Source organism: Haliotis rufescens, unplaced genomic scaffold (assembly GCF_023055435.1).
Source record: "Haliotis rufescens isolate VD_foot unplaced genomic scaffold, xgHalRufe1.0.p SCAF_7, whole genome shotgun sequence".
NCBI classification, from domain to species: domain Eukaryota; kingdom Metazoa; phylum Mollusca; class Gastropoda; order Lepetellida; family Haliotidae; genus Haliotis; species Haliotis rufescens.
Window position 1 is genome coordinate 40,305,731 of NW_025964361.1, and position 27,209 is coordinate 40,332,939.

The 27,209-nt window shown below is 38.9% G+C and overlaps 2 protein-coding genes across 3 annotated transcripts in view; one reads left to right on the forward strand and one right to left on the reverse strand.

The window, feature by feature from the left end:
• Positions 1–474: 474 nt before the first annotated feature.
• LOC124132648 (proteasome maturation protein-like) lies at positions 475–16,030 on the reverse strand. The gene is made up of 6 exons (XM_046496655.1): positions 15,945–16,030; positions 4,824–4,921; positions 3,632–3,692; positions 2,680–2,781; positions 1,846–1,939; positions 475–621 (listed from the first exon to the last, which is right to left on the reverse strand). The coding sequence occupies exons 1-6, from the start codon at positions 15,945–15,947 to the stop codon at positions 554–556; spliced, it is 426 nt and encodes a 141-aa protein (XP_046352611.1). The 5' UTR covers positions 15,948–16,030; the 3' UTR covers positions 475–553.
• Positions 16,031–16,248: 218 nt separating this feature from the next.
• Positions 16,249–27,209, forward strand: part of LOC124132649 (vascular endothelial growth factor receptor 1-like) — an 84,242-nt gene continuing 73,281 nt past the window's right edge. For both annotated transcript variants that reach the window (XR_006860819.2, XM_046496656.2), the window contains exon 1: positions 16,249–16,612. Coding sequence is in view for 1 of the 2 variants with exons in the window: in XM_046496656.2 (XP_046352612.1) it covers positions 16,522–16,612 (91 nt within the window). In the remaining variant the exon portion in view is untranslated. The remainder of the gene's footprint in view (positions 16,613–27,209) is intronic.

Genomic DNA, 27,209 nt, shown 5'->3' on the forward strand with positions numbered 1-27,209 from the left:
TCTTGATTGAACTGTTATGGGACTTCAGGTCAATGTCCACTCACAGGGCCCTGTTCCACAAAGCGATCTCAGTGCTACCACTGTCAAAAGCTACTATTGCTTTGTGGAACAGGGCCCTGAGTTTATCCTGCTTTTGTTTGTTGTTTAAAGCTGCACTGAGCAATATTCCAGCTATATAACAGCAGTCTGTAAATAATAGAGTCTGGTCCAGACAATCCAGTGACTGACATCACAAGCATTGATGCACACAATTGGGATACGATGACATGCATCAACCAAGTCAGCGAGCCTGACCACCCGAGCCTGACCACCTGATCCTGTTAGTTGCCTCTTATGACAAGCAAGCAAGCATGGGTTGCTAAGAACTTATTCTACGTCGGATCTTCATGGGTGGAGTTTTTCCTGCAAGTGTATTAGCTTACACGATTGCTGTACTTGCCTCTGACACAAGATTGGGCACAAAAACAACAAGTATTTTATGGTGATTGTTTATTTAGTACATAGAAATGTGACAGATGACAAGGGAATATAACATCATAATGTACACTGGGAACTAGAGTAGCTTCAGACGCTTCTCCATCAACACATGCGGCTGACCTACGACCTCAGCCTCATTTGGGTCTGAAATGAAAAGACACATCATGAATTATACTACACATATTACTTGACTTAGAAAACATAACCAATGAAATAAGAAATAAACAAATGTTGGAAATAAGAAAGAGTGAGTGAGTGAGTTTTAAAATCGGCAGTATCTCAGGCATATTGTGACTAGAATAGTGAGTGAGTGACTTGGGTTTAATGCCGCTTTTAACATTTTTCCAGTTATATCACGGTGTGTCAGCTTAATGTGGGAGGAAAGCCCGAAGTGATGCAGGTCTTAGACGTTTACCACTTCGGTGAAACCCACGAGCACGGGTATGGTGCTGACAAACCTAGAAACATAATAGGGGTGAACCGGGATTCAAAACCACAATCATAGGTTTCTGGCGTGTCCAGGGGACGCAACTCTGCACAGCGAATCGCGGCGCCTTAGACGACTGGGCCACCCGTGCCCCCTGTGACTAGAATAAATGAGACATTAATATAATAGTTATAACGTGATATAGAAAAAACTCCAACAGTCCTAAAGTCACCATCCAAAACGATTAAGGTATCCATAAGACAAGTAGAAATTACCCACATTTTATTTCCTGTATTGTAAATATCTCCTTAAATCTCCAAAATCTTAATCTACAGCAGTCAGCAATATGTCTGGACCAATTCTAACCCAGAATCCGCATTGGGTTCTACAGCAGAAGAGTGATCTTGAAAGTAAATAGTGTCTTATTCCACATTCAGCAATATTCCAGCAATATCACAGTGGACCGACACTGGAAACGGTCTACACCCATTTACCCATAAATGACGAGTCAACGCTTGACCCACTGGGCTAACCCTGTCCCCTATTGTGAGTGAGTGGGCGAGTATGATTTTACACCACTTTTAGCAATATTCCAGTAATATCACGCCATGGGACACCAGAAATGGGCTTCACACATTGTACCCATGCATGCACGTGTGTGTGTGTGTGGCTGCTTGTACTAGTCCGGACTGATGCAGATTTACAGTGCTAGCTCACTGAGATACCATGCCGCATTTAAACATGAATACCCCACTCAGACACAGTATACTGACTCCGAGCCGACCAGTCCTTGTTTTAGCCCCTTATTGCCGAGCGCCAGACAGGGTAACAACAAGTACCATCTTTTAACGTCTTTTGGTATGACCCAACCCTGGACGCTCTACCACCAGACCACGGAGGAAGTCTCCCCAGACCAATGAACCACTAGAGTGTGTACTCACTATTAAGAATGTCACCAAAGTCAATAAGATCATCTCTCCCTGTCAAGGTGTCTTCCAGCAGGTTCGAACTGTTCAGACATGGCAGTCTCTGAAACTACAATTATACAACAAACTGATTATTTTGTCACACTAGGCCTTATTCCACAAAGCCCTCTAAGGTGTTATTTTATGTTTTGTTCAACGCCGCACTCAGCAATATTCCAGCTATATGACGGCAGTCTGTAAATAATTGAATCTGAACCAGACAATCCGGTGATTGACATCATGAGCATTGATCCACGCAATTGAGATACGATGACATGCATCAACCACGTCAATGAGTCTGACCACCCCATCCCGTCAGTCGCCTCTTACGACAAGCACAGTCGCCTTTTACGGCAAGCATGGGTTGCTGAAGACCTATTCTACCCCGGATCTTTACGGCTTTTATTTTGAGTGAGTGAGAGAGATGTAGATTTATATCATGGTGGGGGACACCAGAAATGGGCTTCACACATTGTGCCCATGTGGGAAATTGAATCCGGGCCTTTGGCCTGACAAGCAGCTCTTTTACCACTGGGCAACCCCAATGTGCTAACATGACAATTAGACAACTGGAGAAGACCTATACACACTACTTATCAACGAACAGTTGAGCAAAATGTCAAGCATAAATGTAAGCTATACTCCAAACTGCACACACATTAAAGTTAAATGTCACTATTAAGACTTTTCAGTTATAACCTGTGACACAATCACATGAACATGAGTCCTTTGGGCAAGGTATGCCAGATTTGTCCATTCATGTTTTGGCTTTCCTTTCTAAAGTTACACAATAGCTGTGAGATGACCCACCCTAGATGTGACATTTCTCTCCATCTGAAGGCGGAGTGGGGCATGGAGACCTTGCATGTTCCTCAGCATCGCCATGTCCATCTGACGTTGGTTGTCCAGCCACTGTAACAAGGAGACATACAAATATAATAATATGCCTGACAGTGGGTGAGTGAGTGGATGAGTGAGTAGGTGGGTGAGTGAGTGAGTGAGTGAGTGAGTGAGTGAGTGAGTGAGTGAGTGAGTGAGTGAGTGAGTGTGCCTCATCACTCTGGTATATATCTCAGAGGGCATTATTTTCAGATCATAAAGGAAATAATATATGCTCACTGCCAAATGCTAACCATAGAAACATATAGAGAAGTATGTAAGTTAAGAAGAGATGTTTCCAAAGTGAACCAATTGATAAAAAAACCAATCAGTCAAGTGTTACAACAGCGTGTCTATATTCTTATCAAGGTATGCGGCACATGATTTCCAAACATTACACGTTAATCCTGCACGAGACAAATGGTGCATCTCGAGTCATGGATCTATGACGTCACATGTGATGCGTTCATGAGGGTCGGTTCACACAACACACCATTATGTTATTTTTGAGCATCAAACCAATCTAATATCTCTTGAATATGAGAAAGTCTTCATATATTAACCAACATGTATTGTATTCATGTTTCTTTTGGCAGTAAGAGTATTAAACGTACATGCTGTGCCAAACAATGCTAAAAAAATGCCAATATTTTAAATTTGTCCTGGTGGACCTTGTTGATGAATAGATAACAATGATGACCATTCTTAAGATTCCTAAAGAGTTAAAAGAGTTAAAAAATTCCTTAATATGTAAAACTCAACACATTTAAAATCATTCATATAAAGGTATCTGAGTATAGCATCACTGACAACTCATCACTTTCAAAGACTGCTGACTTCTCTGTAAAGTTACGCATGCTAGAAAAATGGCAAAAATACTCACATTAGATTCTGAGTGTTCCAAAGGATGTCTGCTGACAGTAGCTGCCTTAGCACTCTGGAACCTGGAATACATGCATAAGAACTCTCTTGGAATACAACTAACATGCGGCACCGGTTTTACACTATCAATGTGTGAATAAGTGAGTGAGTTTGGTCTAAGGCCACTTTTAGCAAAATTCCAGAAATATCACAGCCGTGGACACCAGAAATGGGTATCACACATTATTTGTTTGTTTGTTGTTTAACTTTAATCCCACACTCAGCAATATTCCAGCTATATGACGGCGGTCTGTAAATAATCGAGCCTGGACCAGACAATCCAGTGATTGACATCATGAGCATCGATCCACGCAATTGGGATAAAATGACAGGCATCTACCAAGTCAGCGAGCCTGATCACCCGATCCCGTTAGTCACCTCTTACAACAAGCATAGTTGCCTTTTACAGCAAGCTTGGGTTGCAGAAGGCCTATCCTACCCCGGATCTTTACAGCTTTTTTATTTTGAGTGAGTGAGAGAGATGTGGATTTATATCATTGGGGGGACACCAGAAATGGGCTTCCCACATCTTACAATAAGCATAGTTGCCTTTTGTGGCAAACATTGGTTTCTGGAGACCTATTCTACCCCGGATCTGCACGGGTCACACAATGACATTGCACCCATATGGGTAACGGAACATGGGCCTTCGGTGTAACGAGTGAACACTGTCTCAAACACTATTATTCTGCTAGTCCAAGACTCCACGGTAATATTATTCAGGAAGGACTGGTGACAGTTCACTTTAGACTACCACTTAAAATAATTTCTATCCCTAGTATTATATAAAGATGACAAAACATTTTCACAGTTTGTGTTGAGAACATTTGCCCTTTTCCAGTGTTAAAAGGCGTTGGCATGTTTGACTTAAATTCATAAGAGGGCGATGTGAAATGGGTTTGAAAACCACATTCATGAACATGAAGTAATGAATGATTTCACTGGATTGTTTGATCCTGACTCGATTATTTACAGGCCATCGTCACATAGCTGGAATATTCTTGAGTCCAGTGTTAATCAACAAACAAAACAAAAAAACATTAAAAAAATTCAATGTTGGTCAGAATGAAAGGGTTTTTTCCAGGTGTCTAAGCAAAACGCTGATGGTGTCTGACCATGAGAAGGCATGGTGCTGTCCAGTTCCTAAGACCTACCCATTGATCATGACATCTGGGATCCCATAGGGTCCAACTGGGAGTTCTACAGGCCTGATGCCTTCAGTCTGGGGGCGAATTGATGGGTAGCCAAGACTCTGAAATACACAACATTAAGTATGGAATGGACATTAATAATTAACAGACTGCACCCAAACCTTCAGTCTACACTAAAACCTTTTAAGTCTACAAGCCTTGGCCCTGTTCCACGAAGCGATTGTAGCACTATGACTGTCGTAAGTCTTTGTTAAAGTATAGGAGTAACGATCACCATAGAGCTTGATCACTTTGAGGATTGGGGCCCTAAACTTATCCTTCTGGTTTTTTCCCCATCAGTAGATTTTAATAATTTACCTATCACTAATTAAATATCACTATTATCAGTCTGCGACTTTTATCACTAGTCCGAAGCCACAGTCTAGTCTATATGATAACACTAGACTCTAATGAAAATGATGTTAAAAGCCATGTTAGGGTCAGTAGACTCAAATGTTTGGGCACAGACTAAAAATATGAAAAACTGCTATCCAGATGAAAAGAAATGATCATACTAGACATGCTAGACTTTGGTTAAGTCACAGACATACTAATCACATAAAATTAATTAAGCTTCTGAAATATTTTTTCATATTTATATCCTCCATGTGTGCAGCTCATGTCATTCTTTGCTGTGCCTAGCCTGTTGAGCATATTTACCAGTCAGGTATGGTTATTCTTATAAGGGACTTGTTATTTGGTTTAAGGACTGTATCATCTTTAGCTGACCCTCCTCCCCATCCACACAACTCCCATTTTATGTTACATTATTTTCCTCACTATACCCCCCCCAACACACACACACACACACAATACATGTAACATTTTCCCATGACACCCACTCCCTGTATTAAATTATCAGGTCCTAAAAATATAATTTTATGAAAATAATAAGTTCATACAGTTGTTTACTTGACAACCACCATGTCACATTCAAAACTATTGCAATTACATAGCAGTGTGTGAGTGTGTGTGTGTGTGTGTGTGTGTGCTTGTACTAGTCCAGACTAATGATGATTTCATAGTGCTAGCCCACTGAGATGCATGATGATGCAGTTTAACATGAATTCCCCAATCAGACACAGTATTCTGACTCCGAGCTGATCAGTCCATGTTTAAGCCCCTTAATGCCAAGCGCCAGGCAGGGTAACAACAAGAACCATATTTTAACATCTTTGGGAATGACGCTGCCAGGAGTCGAAACCCAGACCTTCCGTTTTACCACGTTTTACCACTTGACCACAGAGGCGGTTGATAGGAATATAAGAAGATTTCATTGACGGGGGTCATATTGTTATGTCATGTGTAATATCCTGAATCATCAAATGCAAGCATAGCTGAAAAGCTGAATAATTTCCTCTCTATTGTACTACCGATATAGATAATAGGACGGATAGTGAGATCGTCATCAACTTCCGCAATGTTGTTCTTCATCCTGGTATTCATGTTATGTAGAGGTGAACAATAGACATTTATCTGACAATTTGTATTGACTAAGGTGCAGAGTTTTACCTGGACTTACAAAACTGGGGTCACAGCACCCCAATAATTATTTTTAAAGGTCCTGTAAATTAACACGCCCTGTTGAGGTTGCTTGAACAGGTGGCTTGAACAGTAATCTATGCAAAAACAACAAAACTGCAACATTGTGCAATACTCTAAATGTTTTTCATTTTACTATTGTGAGCAATGTTTCCACAATAACAGATCACTGTATATATCACATGTCCAGTGTGTGCTAAAACGTCTTCAGTCGATCTTTTGTGGATTTTTTCTGTAATTTCAAGCTTCGAACCATTAATACTATGTCATGAAGACTTAAGACTCCACTATCCGGACCTGATCTTTTCAAGTAGAATTTATTCTTTTCGCAGGAGTTGTCATGAGTGCAGCGAACTAGACTCCTGCAAGTTAGTGGTACAAGTTACAGACAGTGAGTCTACCAGCCCACACGTCCTTCCGTACCTCAGACTGCAGCTACAAATAGGTTATCATAAGTAACGTTTGCTAGACAGAAGTTCCACTACATTCAGGTTTCAAACCAACAAACTCCCACCAACTGATCACAATACTGAAGTATATCCTGTGCAGTCCAAAGTTCAACAATCTGAATAAAATTGTGTACAACTACACTTCCACAAACTCTCAATTCTTGCACAAGTCTCAACTCTTACACACAGGTCACACTAGAGACATGACAGGAAGTGACCTTATCAATGAGATCGAAGCTATCAAGAGGTCAGAGCTGTGCGTCTTTCATTGATGTCACACAAGCGCCTCTTATGCATTTCCTACAGGTCACAAGGCATAGAGATATCATCTGTGGCCGACTTCCTCTATGCCCTTTCTAGGACACTATTGGTGTCCGTTTGAACTATTTGCATACGGCTTGATTTGTGGGCGGTAACTTCCTCACAGGTTAGAATACGATAAAAAAATTCCCTTTTTGCATTAAGATAATCAGGGTGCCCAACAGTTTGCACTCTTGAAGACAGCACCTGACATTGTTTCACTGACTGAACTGAGAGGCCACAGGTATAACTTATAAGATACAATTATTTTTGCAAGCTATGAGTATATTTTTCTGTTTAACAGAACATAAAGAGCAATATTTTGCCGAAGTCTCACCCTTTCTTGAGTACATTACAGTAGTTATACAGCGTTAGAAATTGGCACGAGTCCTATAGTCCTTGCCAAACTGCCCAATAGTTAAGGTATCATAAGGACCAGTAGAAATTGGCCATTTATAAGGGTTTTGCTGTATGTTATCATTGTAAGGACTAGTGGACTAAAAATATTAGTTTCTACCGCTGATATAGAATTCGGGCAAATCTTGTGTGAATTTTAAAATTTCATTTCATTTCTATTAAAAAAGCTTGAAACTTTCTGAATATCTGGTCTCATATTTTAAAATAAAAATGTCTCATTTCAATCAATAGTTCATCAATAGAAAAAACTTGAGTGTCAACACGAGTTAATAGAAAAAACCTAGATCAGAATTTAAGTCTTAAAACTATGTACATTGAACAACGTAGGAATGGAATAAATTAATAAATGATAAAATTGTTCATTAAAAAATAAGGAAGACCCATTTTTCCAACAAATGTTCCATGTGTGAAATGAAACAAGATTAAAATATCAATTAACACAAGCAAGTGTGTATCGCATATCGTATCATTTGGGAATAGCAATGATGCATCCATATATTGGTGAATCGTGACATCACTATAAAACAGATGAAGGTATGGATACCCAGTACATTTTCCAGGAATACATAATTTTCGTAATTCACTATAATTGATAATGTTGCATATCAGTATAAAGTGGAAAACACTGTCTTCACTAGTCAAAGTGAAAACTATAGTTGTCAGATGAAATTCACTTTACCAAAACGTAAGGTCACAGTATCCTGATTGGAACGGAGTAAGAGATAAACAGACATCTTTACACTCACTCATGACAGATAATTCTCCACTAAGAACAGATGCATGAAGAGGTCAGATAGACGTACATGAGCTATACCATGTATTGCAATTACTCATGCCATGTTTGTAGGAATCAATCTCTGTTCTCTCAAACACTAAACGCTTATATTTTTTTATATTTCCAACTCTGCTCCCTCCATGCATGTGTAATTTATATATGCGTTGCATACCTAGTGTTTTTACTGGTTGTGTTAGCATATTGGTTCAGATGAAAATACACTTTATCTGCGTTAAATGGAAGGGTGGTCAGTTTCAACCAGTACATTACAAAGTAGTCAAAAGTAAAAATATTAATAGTGTATCTATACCACATTCACCAAGGACATTGCATTTTTGAGTGCAAGCCTACCCTAATTATCAACCTCATTAAAATTAGATCTTAGAGTTTGAACCGCGACACAAAGATCTGAGGGCGACATCCCATTGGAGGTCATGTCAGAACGACCTTTTACGAACTTTGACTGAACAATGGAATGACTTACAAGAAGTTGACATCAGTCAATCAGAAAGCAGCTTTCTCGAGTTTTACGGTACTAGTTTCTAACAGGCAACTGTCATTTGAACAATACTGATTCAAAATTTGAATACTGAACAAAAGAAAATCTGTAATGTCTAATAGATAGCCAAGATAGTATGGCAGTACTTCCCATGGCCTATGGAAATTATCTTCAGTTTTAAATGTTTATCCCATTTTAATTGAAGCAAGAGATAGACGATGATTTGACAATGATTTTGACGGAATCAGTCGTATAGGCCCAAACTGTCCTTACCCCATGTTAAACTTTTCATGGTTGCATGATAAGAAAACACATTCCGACTGTCACCCTCCCAATCTGGTAAGCTGCGGCGCTGGTCGGTCTCGGATGAAAGACCGTTCTGACATAACCCTAATGGGATGTCCTGGGAACTAAGATCTGATTCTTATGAGATTGTCCCAAACATTTACATGCACATAAACATGATAAATGAAGTTTTCAATACAATCATATGCCCTGTAACCCTATATTTCTGATTCATATAATGAGATTGGCATTATATGAGTGTCTAAGAGGGTTTCAGATTCGTTCATTTTCAAGGACATTGACCACTTATCATCTAAATTGTCTTAAGAGATTTTTTTCAAACTTGTTGGCGACATAGAATGTCTTTTCAAAAAATGATATTATGAAGAAGGCAGAGATGAATTTTTTTTTTTTTTTAAAAAAGACTGAAAATTACCCAGGGATCTTGGGGACTCTATGATTTATGAGTATATTGTAATGGCATGTATTACAAAAGTGACCAAAAGTGAGTTTTCCGCAGACATTTCTCTCCCTGAAAAAGTCCTTATGACATTTGTGTCTAGCCAAATCACTCGTCAGATACCTTAAAATATACATTACCTGCTAGATGTTCACATTTTAAAAAAGTTTAACACTACTAGATAGGATTACTACACTAGAAGCTTGTCGGCGCTATAGACTTGGCAATGTCATGTGCTTGAAATTCCAAATTGCCATAACAAGTCTTCCAGAAAATACTTTTTGAGCTCCCATTGCAAGTGTTACTTATCATCATTCACATTACTGAAGTGCTTTCAAAGTACAAGTGAAATCTACATTTTTTCCTTGTCACCAAATTTTTTAGTTTCATCTGTCCTATTTTAAGAGAGGGGACACTTTTTCAGTCTCTAATTAAAACCCACCACAATTTTACTTCACTGAACATTGTGGAAATAAAAAGCTGAACATTGTTTTCTTTTCACAACATTTTTATCTATGTGCAGCAAGCAATATTTTGTTTGTAAAAACCTGAAAACAATTTCTTTTTTGGGAATGAATTATTATTTTAACAAATATCCCAGCCTCCCCTCTTTCAAAATGGTTGGTCAGCACGGACATATTATAGGGTCAAGGGCCCCGTTCCACAAAGCAATCTCAGTGCCAAAAAATAAGGCTTACAATCATTGAGCATAGATCGGGAATGGGGACCAGGGTTAATCGACCAAAGTACCTGTAGCATTAATTCAGGGTATTAAAGGTCAAAGCCATACATGTATGCTCTTTAAAGTAGAGGGTGTACGGAAATAATTTGGAATCTGAAACATATCTACAGAGAGCTATACATACCATGTTTTACTAATTATAGCAAGGAAGGGGAAGTGTGAAGCAGGGATCCATTTCAAGCCATAGTGTGAATCAAATTACAATCATTGTATTTTTTATTTAACATGTTCCAACAACAAAATTAAAACACTTGGTAAAGTTCCCAACAATAACACATACATAATTGCTTCTTTACTGAAATCTTTTAACAGAAACTCAAAAATATTTTTCATAAAAAAAGATGAGTTTGAGTTACATGAAAAACACTTAATTAAATTACATTCAAGCAACTTTATTTTAAAAAATCTTATAAGTTAAATATTTCATTGCATCATACTGTGCTTTAAATGTTCATCATTTTCCACATGTTTGTCATTTTAATTGGTATGAAAGTTGTTTTTTGTTTAACGCAGCACTCAGCAATGTTCCAGCTATATGATGGCGGTCTGTAAATAATCGAGTCTGGACCAGACAATCCAGTGATTGACATCATGAGCATCGATCCACGCAATTGGGATGGATGACATGCATCAACCACGTCAATGAGTCTGACCACCCGATCCCATTAGTCGCCTCTTACAACAAGCATAGTCGCCTCCAGTGAGCATCCCCAGACCAACTTCTACTTCTGATAAGTAATTTATATAAGCGCCCTTTACGTATTGTCTTGTGTATTTTCAGACTTATTTTTACAGAACACAGCAACGCACATGGGGTGTATTATTGCCCAGTAACTATTATCCAAACATTTTTAGTTTCATTAACGTTTGAACTAAGGTCGAGAAATTAGTTCACTACAACTCGATCTCTGAAAAACAAACTTAACTTGAACGTGAATTTATTCCCTCTCCCCCTCTCTTCGTCAATTTTGTAAGTGCCTGGGTCACTTATTACAGTAATTAGGGTACAGGAACATCAAAATTTCAATACATACCAGTAATGAGTGAGGGAGTTGGGTTTGATGCCGCTTTTAACAGTATTCCAGTTATATCGGGCGTGTCAGGTGAGGTGAGGTGAAAAGGGGTTTAACGTCGCATCCAAGATTATTGCACTTATATAGCGACGTGCATGTACGTATGTGTGTTTGTGTGGCTGCTTGTACTAGTCCGGACTGATGCCGATTTATAGTGCTAGCTCACTGAGATACCATGCCGTAGTTTAACATGAATACCCCACTCAAACACAGTATACTGACTCCGAGCAGACCAGTCCTTGCTTTAGCCCTTTAATGCCGAGCGCCAGACAGGGTAACAACAAGTACCATGTTTTAACGTCTTTTGGTATGACGCGGCCGGGGATCAAACCCCGGACCTTCCGCTCTCCGGGCGGACGCTCTACCACTAGACCAAAGAGGCAGTCTCGGGTGTGTCAGCTTAATGTGGGAGGAAAGCCCGAAGTGATGCAGGTCGCAGATGTTTACCATTTCGGTGAAACCCATGAACACAGGTATGGTGCTGACAAACCTAGAAACATAATCGGGGCGAAACGGGATTCGAACCCACAATTATAGATTTCTGGTGTGCCCAAGGGACGCAACTCTGCACAGCAAATCACAGCGCCTTAGACGACTGGGCCCCTTTTACCAGTAATGATGAAATGAAGTATTTCTATATATTGTATATGAATATGAGAGTAGGACTAGTAGGAGCCACAAAAAACTTTTTTTTTAAATCAATCATATTTTCATGAATCCCACTATTAACCATGTTAACAAAATACAAAATCGAATTAAGAAAATATTTTCAGGTTGTAATGATATTTGTATCAATATTCCACTTAATACCAGTAAATTGTCATATAACATGACAGCATGATTAGTGACAAAACCAACTTTTGTCAGTTTGCAAGGAACACTCATATGTGTCCCTCCTGCCTGAGACAGGGAAAGTTTAGCAGTGAGGATATTGTGGCTCCAGATAAGCTGGTGGGCCTTAAGTAGACCTCCGGCAGCCTACATCCGCCCTCTTACCATTGCTGTGTAATTAGTGAACACACTGTGCATTACCACTCTCACTAAGATTGTGTCAAAGTCCTAGGTTATCGCAATATCTTAGAATTTATTAATATGAGACTTTAATGAAAATATCTAAACCATCAAATGCCAAAACAACACCGGCATTTTAGACATAATCTGACATGTGTAATAGGAATGTAACAATATGCATCATAATATTGATGTACTGCAATAGTAAGTGTCATAATATGTATCGCAAAACTTATTGACAAGTATTGATCTTGATCAATACTTTCACGTCTACTTATATTTCATATGTTTTAGTGAATACATAACTATGGCCTTATATTTTTTAAGTTGGTTTACAAGACTGCCTGACTAAACAAAAATGAAATAAGAAAAACAATAAAATGACTTCTGACAATTTATATTTTAACAGACTATTTTTACAATTAGGTGAAATGAAACAAAAAACATGAGATTTTATCACCGCTGATCATAAGATTTGGTGAATAATACACATAAAAATCTTTATTCTAACAAAAATACACACAATAAATTATCTTTGGGTATCTTGCCATGTTAAAACTAGCATCAGTACTAATCTGGAAGTTGCAAATTATTATTTATTTTTCTTCGGCCACATACTTTGAATTTTAGGCCCTTTTTTGGTTGTAAATACAATAAATATAAATTAGGAGGCCTGAGGTGAGACCCGTAACTAAGCAACACCAGAAACCTAACAACCCTGTGTGGTACAGCGGTCACCTTCTAGACTGGTTTCTAATTCCAATTACCCATGCTCAATTGTTGTATGAACATGATAAAGTATCTGTGATTTAAAACCTTTTTTGTCAGCACAATGGAGTTTGTTTCTTTGTTGTTTAATGCCACACTCAGCAATATTGCAGCTATATGTAGTCTGTAAATAATCAAGTCTATGCCAGACAATCCAGTGATTGACATCATGACCATTGATCCACACAATTCAGATCGATGACATGCATCAACCAAGTCAGCGAGCCTGATCACCCAATCCTGTAAGTGGCCTTTTACGGCAAGCATAGGTTGCTGAAGACTTGTTTTACGATTGTGTCTCGTAGAGATCAAACAAGACCAGTAGATTTTTTGTATGTGCTGGCCCTTTGGACCAGTGACAAATTTTTAGTGCGAGAGTGAGTTTGGTTTAACGCCGCTCTTAACAGTATTCCAGTTATATCACGGCGTGTCAGCTTAATGTGGGAGGAAAGCCCGTAGTGATGCAGGTCTTCGACGTTTACCACTTCGGTGAAACCCACGAGCACGGGTATGGTGCTGACAAACCTAGAAACATAATCAGGGCGAACCGGGATTCAAACCCACAATCCTAGGTTTCTTGCGTGCCCAAGGGACGCAACTCTGCACTGCGAATCGCGGCGCCTTAGACGACTGGGCCACCCGTGCCCCCGACAAATTTTGATTAGTGCCAAACAGTGTATCAGGTAGTCAAAAAAGTATTTGCTACCAGTTTGGCATCTTTTCAGAGACATGTGTACACAACAATGTATCACAATTTATCGTCATCTTCATATGAATCTTTGCAATAATCATGATATAGTTTTTAAGTATCAGTGCGCACATCTAATGTGCGAACAGGTTTGCTTCTTCACATGGTTTCACCAAACATTATACTTGTTTACAGAGTTTCACCAAATGTATAAAAACTGAGAGTAATCATTCACTGAATATTTATATTGCAGGACAATTGAGCAAGTTTATAAGAGCCATGCATGTGTATTACTTCTTAGACCACACTAAAAAAAGAAGACTTAAGTTCATTGGAACCTGTTATATAAAAAAAAAAAAAAAAAAAATTTTATCCATTACCTTGACTACTTTCCTTGGTGGTTTATCATCTTCCTGAGGTAAAGGTGTTAACAGACTATAAAGTCCAGTTTGCCAAGGCTGGAATTTCATGACGCAATTTTGATTGGACTAGGCATAAACTCGTTAGTCCAGCCAAAATATATCTCCATAACTTCAGCCTAGATCGACAAGGGTGGAAACTAGACTTTTACAGTCCGTTAACTCCCGTGCCTCAGGAAGACGATGGTTATTAGGAACTAAAAGTGACTGCCAAAAAGACATTGTGACAAATTTATCTCCATAACTTCAGCCTAGTTCGACAAGGGTGGAAACTGGACTTTTACAGTCCGTTAACTCCCGTGCCTCAGGAAGATGATGGTTATTAGGAACTAAAAGTGACTGCCAAAAAGACATTGTGACAAATACAACACATTGAAGTCCAGTCTTTAAATCAAATTACTACTGGTGGTCACTATCTGCAAAAAGGAAAAACTAAAGAGCATGTGTCTAACACTGAAAAAAACAAACCCTTTCTTGATTATTTTTTCAAAGCCATAACCCCTGGTTAGGAGTATCAAACATCATTTTTGTAGGATTTGGGTTGGGGTGAGATTTAGGGTGAGATAGGTTGGGTAAGATTGTCTTACCCAGGCAAACTTTGAAACAGGGATTACGGGCCTAAATCTTTCCAAAACTAAAACCATAAAATGAACTTTTGAATAACACTAATGAAATAGATTGAAAACATTTGATATAACTTGGTTCACGTTTTCAATTCTCATTTCAATCCAAAATGGCAGGCATATTATCTAGTTTCTGAGTAACAAACTATGAATATGACGATCAGACATTCGTGGTGCCTCGGAGTTTCATCATTGTTCATTTATTATTGATTCATCTACAAAACAAGTGACATTCAGAAAATCTTGAAATCTGAACCAATTCCTATGCACATTCATGAATTGACGGTGACTGGGTTTTTGTTACAGGCAGCTACAACTCACCAATGTCAGGTGTGAGTCAGCTGATAAGGACTGACTAACCAATGCCAACAAATTCAATTCCCCCAGGATTTGGTCTCATAGTCATATAAATACAAAATTATCCATTTCACTATTTGAGGAATTAGATCCATGTCCAGAGAGAGAAAAGCCATTGTAATTTCTCTTCCTTGGTCTCCTTAGCATCAATTATCACTAACATGACTCCGAACATAAGTACATGTTAAATCAATTTGATTTCAAAGCTTAATCATAACAAACACTGACAGCTGCAGTTATATATTATAATGTAATCAAGAACCTATTCGTCACATCTTAATATCCCAAAAAACCCTATCATTATTCATTCCGTTCACTTCATATTGAGACATTCAAATAGTGAATACGTTTCCTTTTGCCGTCCTGATATCACAAAACAAAGTAAAATATAAACATGACCTAAATAACTCATCTAAGTTATTATCAAAATAGAACTTTTCTTCATTTTCATTTTGTTGGCAGATGAAATAATAGCACGAAAATAGGATACATTCACACTCAAATGTGCTTTGTCACACTGCGATTGGTAATTATTTTTCGCAGATTCCGACATATATCATTTCTTGTGGATTGATAATGAAAGGGGTAAGTCATAAAACATCTAAAATAATCAAGCATTGAGACGTTAAATCAAGAAATAACAACGACGAAAACAAAATTTTGTTCAGCCTACTCACCATGTTGATTTCTATATGTTATACCGACATGGGTTTACAAGCGTTGATACAATTGGTTTACATGTATAAAGAAACGGCGATTCCTATTGGTCGTAAGTTAGGGTTTGCTAATATTGAACCTATTGATCATACTCCCTCTGATTTGTGTTAATAATTACACTTTACTAGATATACAACTAATATAACAATACAAAATAATGTTCTGTTTATGTATGATACTAATACCGCCGATTGTAATACACACGTGATGTGTAGTTGATGCTAATGGTCTACAAGGCGAATTCGTTTCGAGTTTACTAGAACGTAGGTTGGGGAGGGCACTAGATTAACGTAACTGCGATGTTCAGCTGAACTCAGCCAGGGCACTTCAGTATGAAAGCTCCTCTTTCACCAGTGAAGTCATCAGTGGTAGTGGATATTACTACGATTTACTAGCCAAGCCCTTATGGCGCAGTTTCATTCATTGGATTTGTGTGCATGACACCCGTTTCTTCATGGATATACTGTGTTTTCACACCTGGAGTAATTCTTGCAAGCAAAATGTGTCTTTGTAAACGTGATACCTTGTGTTGATGATATGCCAGACAAACCAAAGCTTATTCAAGTAACTATGAGCGGAAAGATTTTGCTAGTGGGGATCCTGTATACACTGTCTTGTACAGTCTGTGGTAGGTATTTTTGATTATTTGCCTATACTGCTTATTTTCTGTGACAACTCTGTTGTTAATCGTGCACCTCTATAAACAGAAGCTTCTGTAACCACTCTGTCAAAGAAAACAATGCACTCAATTATGATGGACTTTTCCCAAAAAATATTTCATTGTCCTAATTAAAAACAACATTTTTCATTTGAAAAAAGTCAGGAAAATGTCTATCATGGTTTTCCTAAAATTCTAATTATACTGTAGGAAAATTAATTAGAAAATTAATTTTCCCTTTTCCAATGATTGCTAGCGTAAATATTCAAGAAAAATCACCTGATAAAATGAAAAACAAAAATAAACAGATTTTAATGTTTTTTAAATTTGTTTCATGATGAAAGGTTTTACTGAAGAAAGGAGTGTCTTCTGTCTTTTAATTTGATTCTAAAAAAAATACTTTTCATCACTAAATATCGGGTTGCTTGGTAGAACTAAACACCATTTACCTTACTCACACATCCCAATGTACACAGAGGTGTGGCTCAGTGTGTCACTGCAGGATTGCAGGAGACAGTACCAGAGTCACTAAGGTCACAGGTCACTGAAGCAGATTAATCATCTTGCTAATTAGCAATCAATTTGTAAATTGGTCCTAATTGGACTTAACAGTGTAAGGTTCTGTATGGTCCGATGGTCATTGTCACTGATGAGTTTTATTTTAACAAATGAAATTATTTGCATTTTCAGTTTTGTGACAGTTATTTTTAATGTATTTAAGTAGGCAAAGTTGCGGTTTTGAATTTCAGCGAAATTTAAATTGTCTAAAAGTTTGTTATGAAATAATGCCAAATAAATGTTAATGTGTAAATATTTATGCAGCTTGGACTTAAAAAAATATATGTTTCACAATATGATCCTGCTTGATGTAAACAAGCCATCATTGTGATGGATATGCTTGGCCCTGTTGGCAGAGGCCCTTAAAATAAATATTTATTAATAGGTTGACAACAACAAATTTACATGAAGAGATTGCTTGAACTGTGTCGAACTGAAGCATTATAATCATGACTAGACACAGCAAGTGGTAACAATGTGTGACATGACTGATTGTGTCATCATAGTCAGATGATGTGTATGGGAAATGGGGAAGCATAGTGGTTAAAGCGTTCACTGGTCATACAGAAGACCCAGGTTTGATTTCCCGCATGGTTACTATGTGTGAAACCCATTTCTGGTGTCCCCGCTGTTATGTTGCTGGATTAATTTACAAGCAGCATAATACCTTACTCACTCACTCACTCACTCACTCACTCACTCACTCACTCACTCATGGTGCCTTAAGAGGCGACTAGGCTTGTCGTAAGAGGTGACTAACGGGATCGGGTGGTCAGACTTGGTTGATGCATGTCATCGGATCCCAATTGCATGGATCGATGCTCATGATATCAATCACTTGATTGTCTGGTCCAGACTTGATTATTTACAGACTGCCATCATATGGCTGGAATATTGCAGAGTGAGGCGTTAAACCCCAAAAAACAAACAAAACTCACTGATGGTGAGGATCATTGCTTGTGCTGTCAACCATGTACCTTAAGTGCTTGTCGTAAAAGGCGATTATGCTTGTCGTAAGAGGCGACTAACGGGATCGGGTGGTCAGACTCGCTGACTTTGTTGATGCATGTCATCGATCCTCGATGCTAATGATGTCAATCACAAGATTGTCTGGTCAAGACTCGATTATTTACAGACCGCCGTCATATTGCTGAGTGCTGCATTAAAACAAACAAACCTTAAGTATGGTTGTTTTGATATAGCTGTGGTATTGTCAACTCAAAATAGACCTGGACAAGACAAAGCATAAATTGTTTCCCTACTCCTTTTTTTTCAGGAGCAATAAACATAATATGATGCATCACACTGTCTTATAAATGCATCACCATGTGTTAAAAGCATGACACAAAATGATGTTTGTCTGGAACAAAACCCCAGTCCTGTCTCAAGATAGCATGACTGATTAGTGTTTTATGGTAGCGAGGTTCCCTCACTTCCCTATAGATGTAGTGGCATGGAAGGGGACCCAGGCATTGTTTTAAGTATACTGGTGAAAACATGTTAGGCCACTAGCCCCAGCCTACAAGCTTGCGCGGAGGACTGAGGACAATTAAAAATTAAATGATGGTAGTTCTCATTGACTTGTAACACTTGAGGTCTGAGTTCTGAATCAGTTCTCTCTTCTTCATTTTTCTACCAATAATAAAACTGAATAAAAACTGAATAAAACTGACAGAAAATGTAAACATAGTGAATATTTGTGTCTCATTCATGTAGGACAAACTCCAAACTCTGAGGACTAGAAAAATAAAACACTAGTCCTTTGGACTAGTCTTTACAGTCTTTTCGCTAGTCTCTACACTAGCCTTTGCACTTGCCTTTACACTGGCCTTTATGCTAGTCCTTTGGACTAGTCAAAGAAAACCAAATTTCTGAACACATGGCAGCAAATTCCATATATAATAAAATATAATAAAATGTTAAGAATGGACCACCCCCCAACCCTTTAAAAATGTCTAGATCCCACCTGCGCACAAACACAGGTGACAGTCTGGGAAGGGAATATTGGTACCTTATGGAGACCTCAATTTTGAGGTTTATGTTACACCCTTTTTGGTCTTTAAGCTTGGCATTAAACGAGTAGCCGTCAGTTTATTAATCTGTGTATGTTTTTCTTTAGCGTGTTTCCCGGAAGCAGTGTGACACCAATATTAGTGCCAGAAACAGGAGACACCACATTACGTGGTGCGACATTCACGTCCGCGTTATTTCATAGTAAAAACAGTATTTCCTCTTTTATCAGTACTTATAATGTACAGGAGTCTTCATAGGCATATCGATGTTGAATGTAATGATGACAAGGAGTATAATGATTGCCAACTTGTTAGACCTGCGTATCTTTTAAGGGGGCAGTGGGGTAGCCTAGTGGTTAAAGCGGTGTTTGTCACGCTGGAGGCCCGGGTTCAATTCCCCACATGGGTGTATTGTGTGAAGCCCGTTTCTGGTGTCCCCTGCTGTGATATTGCTGGAATATTGTTAAATGCGGCGTAAAACCAAACTCAGAACATTTCAAGGCTACTTCTTGCCCTTTCAGGTGATGATGGGTAAGCAGTAGCTCTAACAGGTGTGTATTATAAAGAAGTTGTTATCCACAAATACATCATACTCCTTGTCATAGTTATAGAGTAGTGGTTTGACCTGTCAGTGATAATTCATTACATTTTGTAACCTGTTTCATCAAGTTAATATGGAAGTATTAAGTGATACTTGTGATAACTGGGTTTTTTTGTGATATAATTGTTCATTTAAAGCCATGTGCTACATAGATTTCTCAGATATTATAACTAGTGAAAAAGTTGCCTGGATGATAAATTTCCTTATAACAGTTGTACTGTTGTATATATATTGTAGACAATTATTCAGATTATTGCAACAGGAACCTATTTGGAACTAATCATGAATGGGTATCGAACAAAAGGCCAGGAATCTTGTGGAGTTGCTGTAATTTTAGTTTGCTGCTGTTGAGAGGTCGGTGGTTAAATCCCCAGCCACGTATTTAAAAAAAACTTTAAGAGATGGTTCTTGTTGTTACCCTGCCTGGCACTTGGCATTAAGTCACTATACTGTGGTAGGCTTGGAGTCACTATACTGTGTCTGAGTGGGGTATTTGTGTTAAAACTGTGGCATGGTATCTCGGTGGGCTAGCACTGTTAAACTGGCATTAGGCTGAACTAGTGCAACTAGTCCTAGATAAACATGCACCCACACCCGCACGCACACGCACACACACTCCACTCTAAAACTGCAAGAATCTTGAACGCGACATTTAAACCCATTTCACCTCACTGGTTGAGAGGCAGATTTTTATATCTGTTGGACGTATGGAAATTAAAAGTAAAACATTTATCATTCTTAAGCAAATTCCGTTAAGATCGTATTTGTTTATGGTACATGGAGACTCATGTTGGAAGCAATTATCATTACTTTGAAGTAAACAATCCACTTGAATTGTAGTGGCTGTTCTAGTAGCTCTTGTTAATTAGCAGAAGCTGAAACATTTAACGAGGCATGGGTACGTGAAAAAGCTAGGAATAGATAGACAGTCAAATGAAATATGAAATTTTATGACATCCCTTCAAGTTTGGTATGGGTAATCACCGTTTCATTCCAAACTTTGTATTGATTCCTGATAATGTTTATAGGGGTTTTCTGAGTTATGAAATCAGTTCAGAGTTGATTACAAAATGATATTAAGTTTAATGTTTACACTCTGTTATATAACAGTGGCCTGTAAGTAATTGAGTTTGTACCAGACAAACTAGTGATTGACAGTATGAGCACCATCACGCATTGTCAGGGTACGATGACACACAATGAACCAAGTCACTGACCTTCACCAATCAATTCCATCTTTTCTTTCCCTCTCTCCATCCCAGCCTCACTCCATCAATTCTTCCTTCCCACCCTCACTCGATCCATCCCTCCGTCAATCACTCCCTCCCTAATGACTCCCTCCCTCACTTCATTGCTTCCAACCTGCCACCCCCACTAATCCTTCCTTTTCCACTCACACAATCCCTCTCTCACTCACTCACTCACTCTCTAATTCGCTCCCATCCTCCTCCCTCCCTCACACTCTCAATGATCCCTCCTCTCTATCTCTCAAATATTCCCTCCCTCTCCCACTCCCTCTCTCACTCCCTCTCTCCTCTCACTCTCTGACCTCCCACCCTCACTCAATCCCATCTGCCTCTCTCTCTCTCTCTTTCTTATGCTCTTAATCTTTCAATTATTACCTCCCTCTCTCATTCCCTCTCTCTAATAGTCTCTCCTCTCACTCCCTGACCTCCCACCCTCCCTCACTCAATCCCTCCCTCCCTCTCTCCAATGCTCTCTCTCCTTTCACTCCCTGACCTCACACCCTCCCTCACTCAATCCCTCCCTCCCTATCTCTCAAATAATTCCTCACTCACTCATTGTCTTGACAGGAAGAGTTCCTGCTTTGGTGATGAACAGTAAACCTAACCACATAAAATTTATTGCCTGAGATAAAGTTTTGAAGAGGCTATGATTAAAGCAGACCACTTTTGCACAAAGCAGATCTAGTGCTACAGGAACTTACTGGTCTGAACATTCTTCCAAAGATTTACGTTTTTACACTTTCTTGTTGAGGTCATATAAAACATGGCTGAAAGAAGTTGCTAAGGTTTTCACAATATTTTTGGAAGTGTTCTTCCTAATTATCAGTAAAAACTTTGTTTCCTCTTGGCTAATTTGTGCATGTTTTGTACTAGATCCTAGAGTCTCTGTAATGAAGCATTAACCATGAAAAGAGGGGGGCACGGGTGGCCCAGACTAAGGCACCGCACTTCTCTGTGCAGAGTTGTGTCCCTTCGGCACACCAGAAGCCTATGATTGTAGGTTTGATTTCGGGGTTCGCCCAGATTATGTTTCTAGGTTTGTCCGCACCATGCCAGTGCTCATGGGTTTCACAGCATCACTTAGGGCTTTCCTCCCACATTAGGCTGACACACTGTGATAGAATTAAAATACTGTTCAAAGCGGCGTGAAACCTAACACTCACTCACTCATATCAAAAGACATTTAGATCAGAGACAGCTTAACCTAAGATTGTAGTTATTTTGTTGTGTACTTGTTCAGAGGCCTTTTAGGAAGCTAAGTATTCTTAGCCAAATATAGTATTTCCTTCCTAAAAAAGTGTTTACTGCCAAAACAATATCGCTTGTTAAATACATATGAGAGGGGGTACAATTTGTACAAATATGCAATATATTGGATGAAGCCTGAGAAAAAAACTCTAAATCTGCATGTTTTTAATTACAAGGTTGAAATGTACAGGTAGTGGTGAGTGTTCTTTCTGAACAGCGACCCATTGAGATTAGACTAACATTTAGTCTCTGAAATCTTATATTACACAATATCCTTCTTGACTCGAAAAATAAAGAAAATTCCCTATGCTGATTTCAGAATAGAGCTAGCTTGAGCTGGCTAGACTTGCTTTTGTATGCATTTCTAGATTATTATTTTTTCATAAAATAAATATATTCCACGGTCATGGTGCAGGACTACATTGAGATGGACATGCTGATATACTTTGTTCTTTCTGAATATTTAGTCTGTGTCAAATGTTCCAGAGCTGTTTCCCATCAAGCTGGATAGAAATGGGACTGCAAGTTGCGATCTTAGTACATTTACATACCAAAGAGCCTTCACTGTCAATACGTTACTTTCTGACATGGCTCTGTCATCAACTTATCGGAAGGCACAGCCATCCTTATGAGTAGATGGGCATACACGTTAACTCTAAAACTATCAAATCTCCAGGTTTTCATCTCAAAACTGATAGTAACAGCTTGGAGATTTGTCTTAATTTGAAACGTTATGAGTTCTCCAGATTTCAGCCTGCAGAGCGGAGAGTTTGGAAGTTTGCTAAACATCAGAACATCAGCAAAGTTGAATCCCAGTTGGCTGTTTGCCAACCACCAGCTGCCGATTCTTTCCGAGACTTTGACACTCTGTAGTCTAGCCATCAGTTTATAATGGTGAACTCTAAAACAGGCATATTGTGTGTTTGGACCCATCTATCAGTCAGGATGAGTTGTACGATCTGTGTCAGTTCTGAACATCGTATGGATAATCAAGGAGAGGAGATAGTCGCCATTGCATGCAGTAATGTTTTGGGGAAATTCCTCCCCTAAGTAGTTTCGAGGCATCATTGGCCCAAAAGGATTCTTCTAACTGTTACCCTTGTGTCATTCCAGTACAAAATACTTTGGCTTCTCTATTAATAGGTTTCACATGCCAATGGGCAAATATTACCACTACCTACTTGTTTAAAGGACAGTGATTGATGGAATTAGCTTAGCTTTAATGACATGCTTGTCTATGTTTCAGTATTGCTTACAAGTTAATTATGCCAGAAGAAAACAGGGTTAATGCAAAGGTGTATCCGGGGTAGGATAGGTCTTCAGCAACCCATGATTGCCTCTCCGTGAAGATCCGGGGTAGAATAGGTCTTCAGCAACCCATGATTGCCATAAAAGGCGATTATACTTGTTTTAAGTGGCGACTAACAGGATCGGGTGGTCAGGCTTGCTGACTTGGTTGATGCATGTCATTGTATCCAATTTGTGTGGATTTATGCTCATGATATCTATCACTGGATTGTCTGGTCCAGACTTAATTATTTACAAACCGCCGCTATATAGGTGTAATATTGCTGAGTGTTGTTTTTAACAATAAACAAACAAACAAGCAAACAAACAAACAAGAAGCAAGGGAATAATATATTAAGGGACTGGTCATTTCTGATAGTGCAGTGAGATAATAGAGGAGGATGTCCTGAAACAATGACAGCAACAGAGTGGATTGTGTTGTCAAAATGTATCAACTAATGGCGTGGGGGTGGGGGGATGAAAAAATGACAGTTCTATAATGAGGATATGAGAGAGTGAGTGAGTGAATTTCGAACCCACAATCATAAGTTCCTGGCATGCCCAAGAGACTCAACTTTGCACAGCGAATTGCAGCGCCTGATGCACGAAAATGAAGTTTGTTTCGAGACAAAACTGGTATCAGTTCGACGGAAGTGGTACACATGACATTAAGACAGGTGTGTAAAAAGAAATCCAGTTAGATGTGTGGTTTGGTGCAAGGATACATTAGACTGATGCCAGTGATACCCTTTTGCCTTGAATGCAAATGAGGTCTATTGGATGTACTATGAACTTTCTTTGTCATCATTGTAAATTCAAGATGCCAGTATTTGTTTAAATTGTAAACTCATTTTACCAATGGTGTAGCAACGGTAAACAGGTAAAGATAGGGCAAGCTCAATACATAAAGGGGACACAGGTTGTCTGGTGGTCTGGTGCAGAGTTGCATCCCCTTAACCAGCCAGGATTGGCAGATTGTGTTCAAAACCAAGATTTTTTGGTCCTTGGTCAGTCAGTACTATGCTTGAGGGCTTCCCCGAAGTACCGGTAGTAAACATATACAACCTGGGCCCCTTCCATAAACTATGTATGTAACGAACACGGTTATAACGAACTGACAGATATAACAGGCTGTTTTCGGACCCGTCCTTTTGCTCCATATATACTGTATTTATGTTTATAACAAACTACGCTTATAACGAACTCAAATTAGTGGTCCCCTTGAGTTCATTGTTACTGTACATGGGCGGATACAGAGGGGGGGTTCGGGGGTGCGCACCCCCCCTTTCTATTTCGAAAATAATCTTTATTTCTGTATAAATTACCACCAAAGACAATAAATAGATCTTAATTGTGCACCCCCCTTTTCAAAAAAGCTGTATTCGCCCATGCTGTAGCACAAAGCATGCGTAGCACTACGACATTCGTAAGCCTTTGACAAACTCTATAGTTACGATAGATCGTAACGCTATGATTGCTTTGTGGATCATTACCAAGGTCACAATTCAGGGTTGACATTGAACACTTGTTTTTTTTTCATTCCATTTCATTACAAGAACAGTATGTTTACTGAAATATAGTTCACATACAATCTTAAATACATGCAAGTTACAAGTTGAACTCTTGCTTATAAGAATTTACTGAAGCCATGCTGAAGCTAAGGCCATCTATAAGATATTAATATGAAAATATGAATTATACTTCAGCAAAATGTTTGCCATGTATTTAGGAAGTCTTATTCACATAAATCATATTTCAAAGAATTGTGAAGTATTAGATACTATTTATGATCGTCATTATGAATGTTATTTTCATAACTGCACTATTAAGAAGCAAGGCAGTGCCCATGTAGCCTTGGAGTTTGAAGATGAATCACAATAGCACCTACTGTGCTGTTGTACAACTGACAGGATATTCCATAATATTGTATCGTTAAAGAATGTTTATGGTAAACATACGCAGAATTATCATGATATAAATCAGGCTTTAGGTTCACAGTTGTAGAGTGAGTAGTATTTGACAAAGAAGCTTTGTGGAGTCTTTGCTTGGCCTTTGCAGAACGTGGACCACAGGGGTCTTTATTATAACACTCAAGTGTACTTGACTTTGTGATCACACCCATGTTCAGCGGCTTGTCCGTCACATCGCGTGTGTGGCCCCAGTATATCTAAAGATTTACCTTTACACCTCAGTTCATGGAATGGGATACAAGAGATTGTCCCATATATTTTCAGATATATTACCTGCTGTAGAGTCAGAGTGCTGTTTCTCAATATCTTGTGACCGCCTCCGTGGTCTAGTGGTAGAGTGTCCGCCCGGAGAGCGGAAGGTCCGAGGTTCGATCCCAGGCCGGGTCTACCAAAAGACGTTAAAAGATTGTACTTGTTGTTACCCTGTCTGGCGCTCGGCATTAAGGGGCTAAAACAAGGACTGGTCGGCTCGGAGTCAGTATACTGTGTCTGAGTGGGGTATTCATGTTAAACTGCGGCATGGTATCTCAGTGAGCTAGCACTATAAATCGGCATCAGTCCGGACTAGTACAAGCAGCCACACACACACACGTGCATGCACATCGCTATATAAGTGCAATAATCTTGGACGCGACGTTAAACCCAATTTCACCTCACCTCACCTCAATATCTTGTCTGGGCTGGTCCCTTAGTCCTTCAAGGTAACCAGTACCCTAGTCTGTCATGCACACCCTGAAAGTGAAACAAATATATCCAATGAAGCCCATGCAAGTCTATAATATTTGTAAGTCTTGATTACAGCAGTATCAGGAGAAGAAAGTCCCTTGGCTGCTTTTGATTTGATTTTTTAACAATAATTTAACAACTGTATTTTCTTTAAAATATGTTCATTTCAGAGACTAGGTGTTAGTCTACCGGTAGCCAAGATGACCAAGTTGCAGTACGCTCCCTTAGCCATGCAAAGATCCCATTCATATGGGTTTGAATCCCAGATTTTGCCCCAGTTATGATCCTTGGTTTGTCAGACCCATACCTTGTTCCCTAAGTGGTTGATTTTGGGCTTTCTTCCCACTTTTAGCTGACACACAGTGATGTAACTGAAATACTATTCAAAGCGGCGTTATCCAACTTATTCAATCTGGAGACCTTCCCTGGAGGAACAGCCTGATACCATCTCCACGTGTTGTTGTTGATCAAGTTGTTTATCATATTATGACCAACTGTATCATCGCCATCTTATCTAGTTGTTGGCCATTGGTCCAAGCAGAGCTCACCTGCTAGCAAGAAAACGGCAATTAACTAAACATTTTATGTTTAACATGTTTAAGCCAGACCAACTTAATTTCTTGTTTTTTTATTTATTTTGTCAACATGCCAAGAGATATAAGACAAAATAAAAAAGTTGCAAGGGTTGGTTTGAGGTTAATTCCCAAAGCAATCTCAAGAAATGTATTTTTTTACAATTGCATATGTTTAAGAAAATCTTGTTCACAATCAGCAGCATTAATTTTCATTCTGGCATTTAGGGTAAACGACATGAAAAATAAATTGTTCTAGCTTTATCTGGTAATAACATAACAGCTCTTCACAGGATGTCTGTCTTACAGACAGCTTCCTGAGCTGCATATATTATGGTATTTCAAA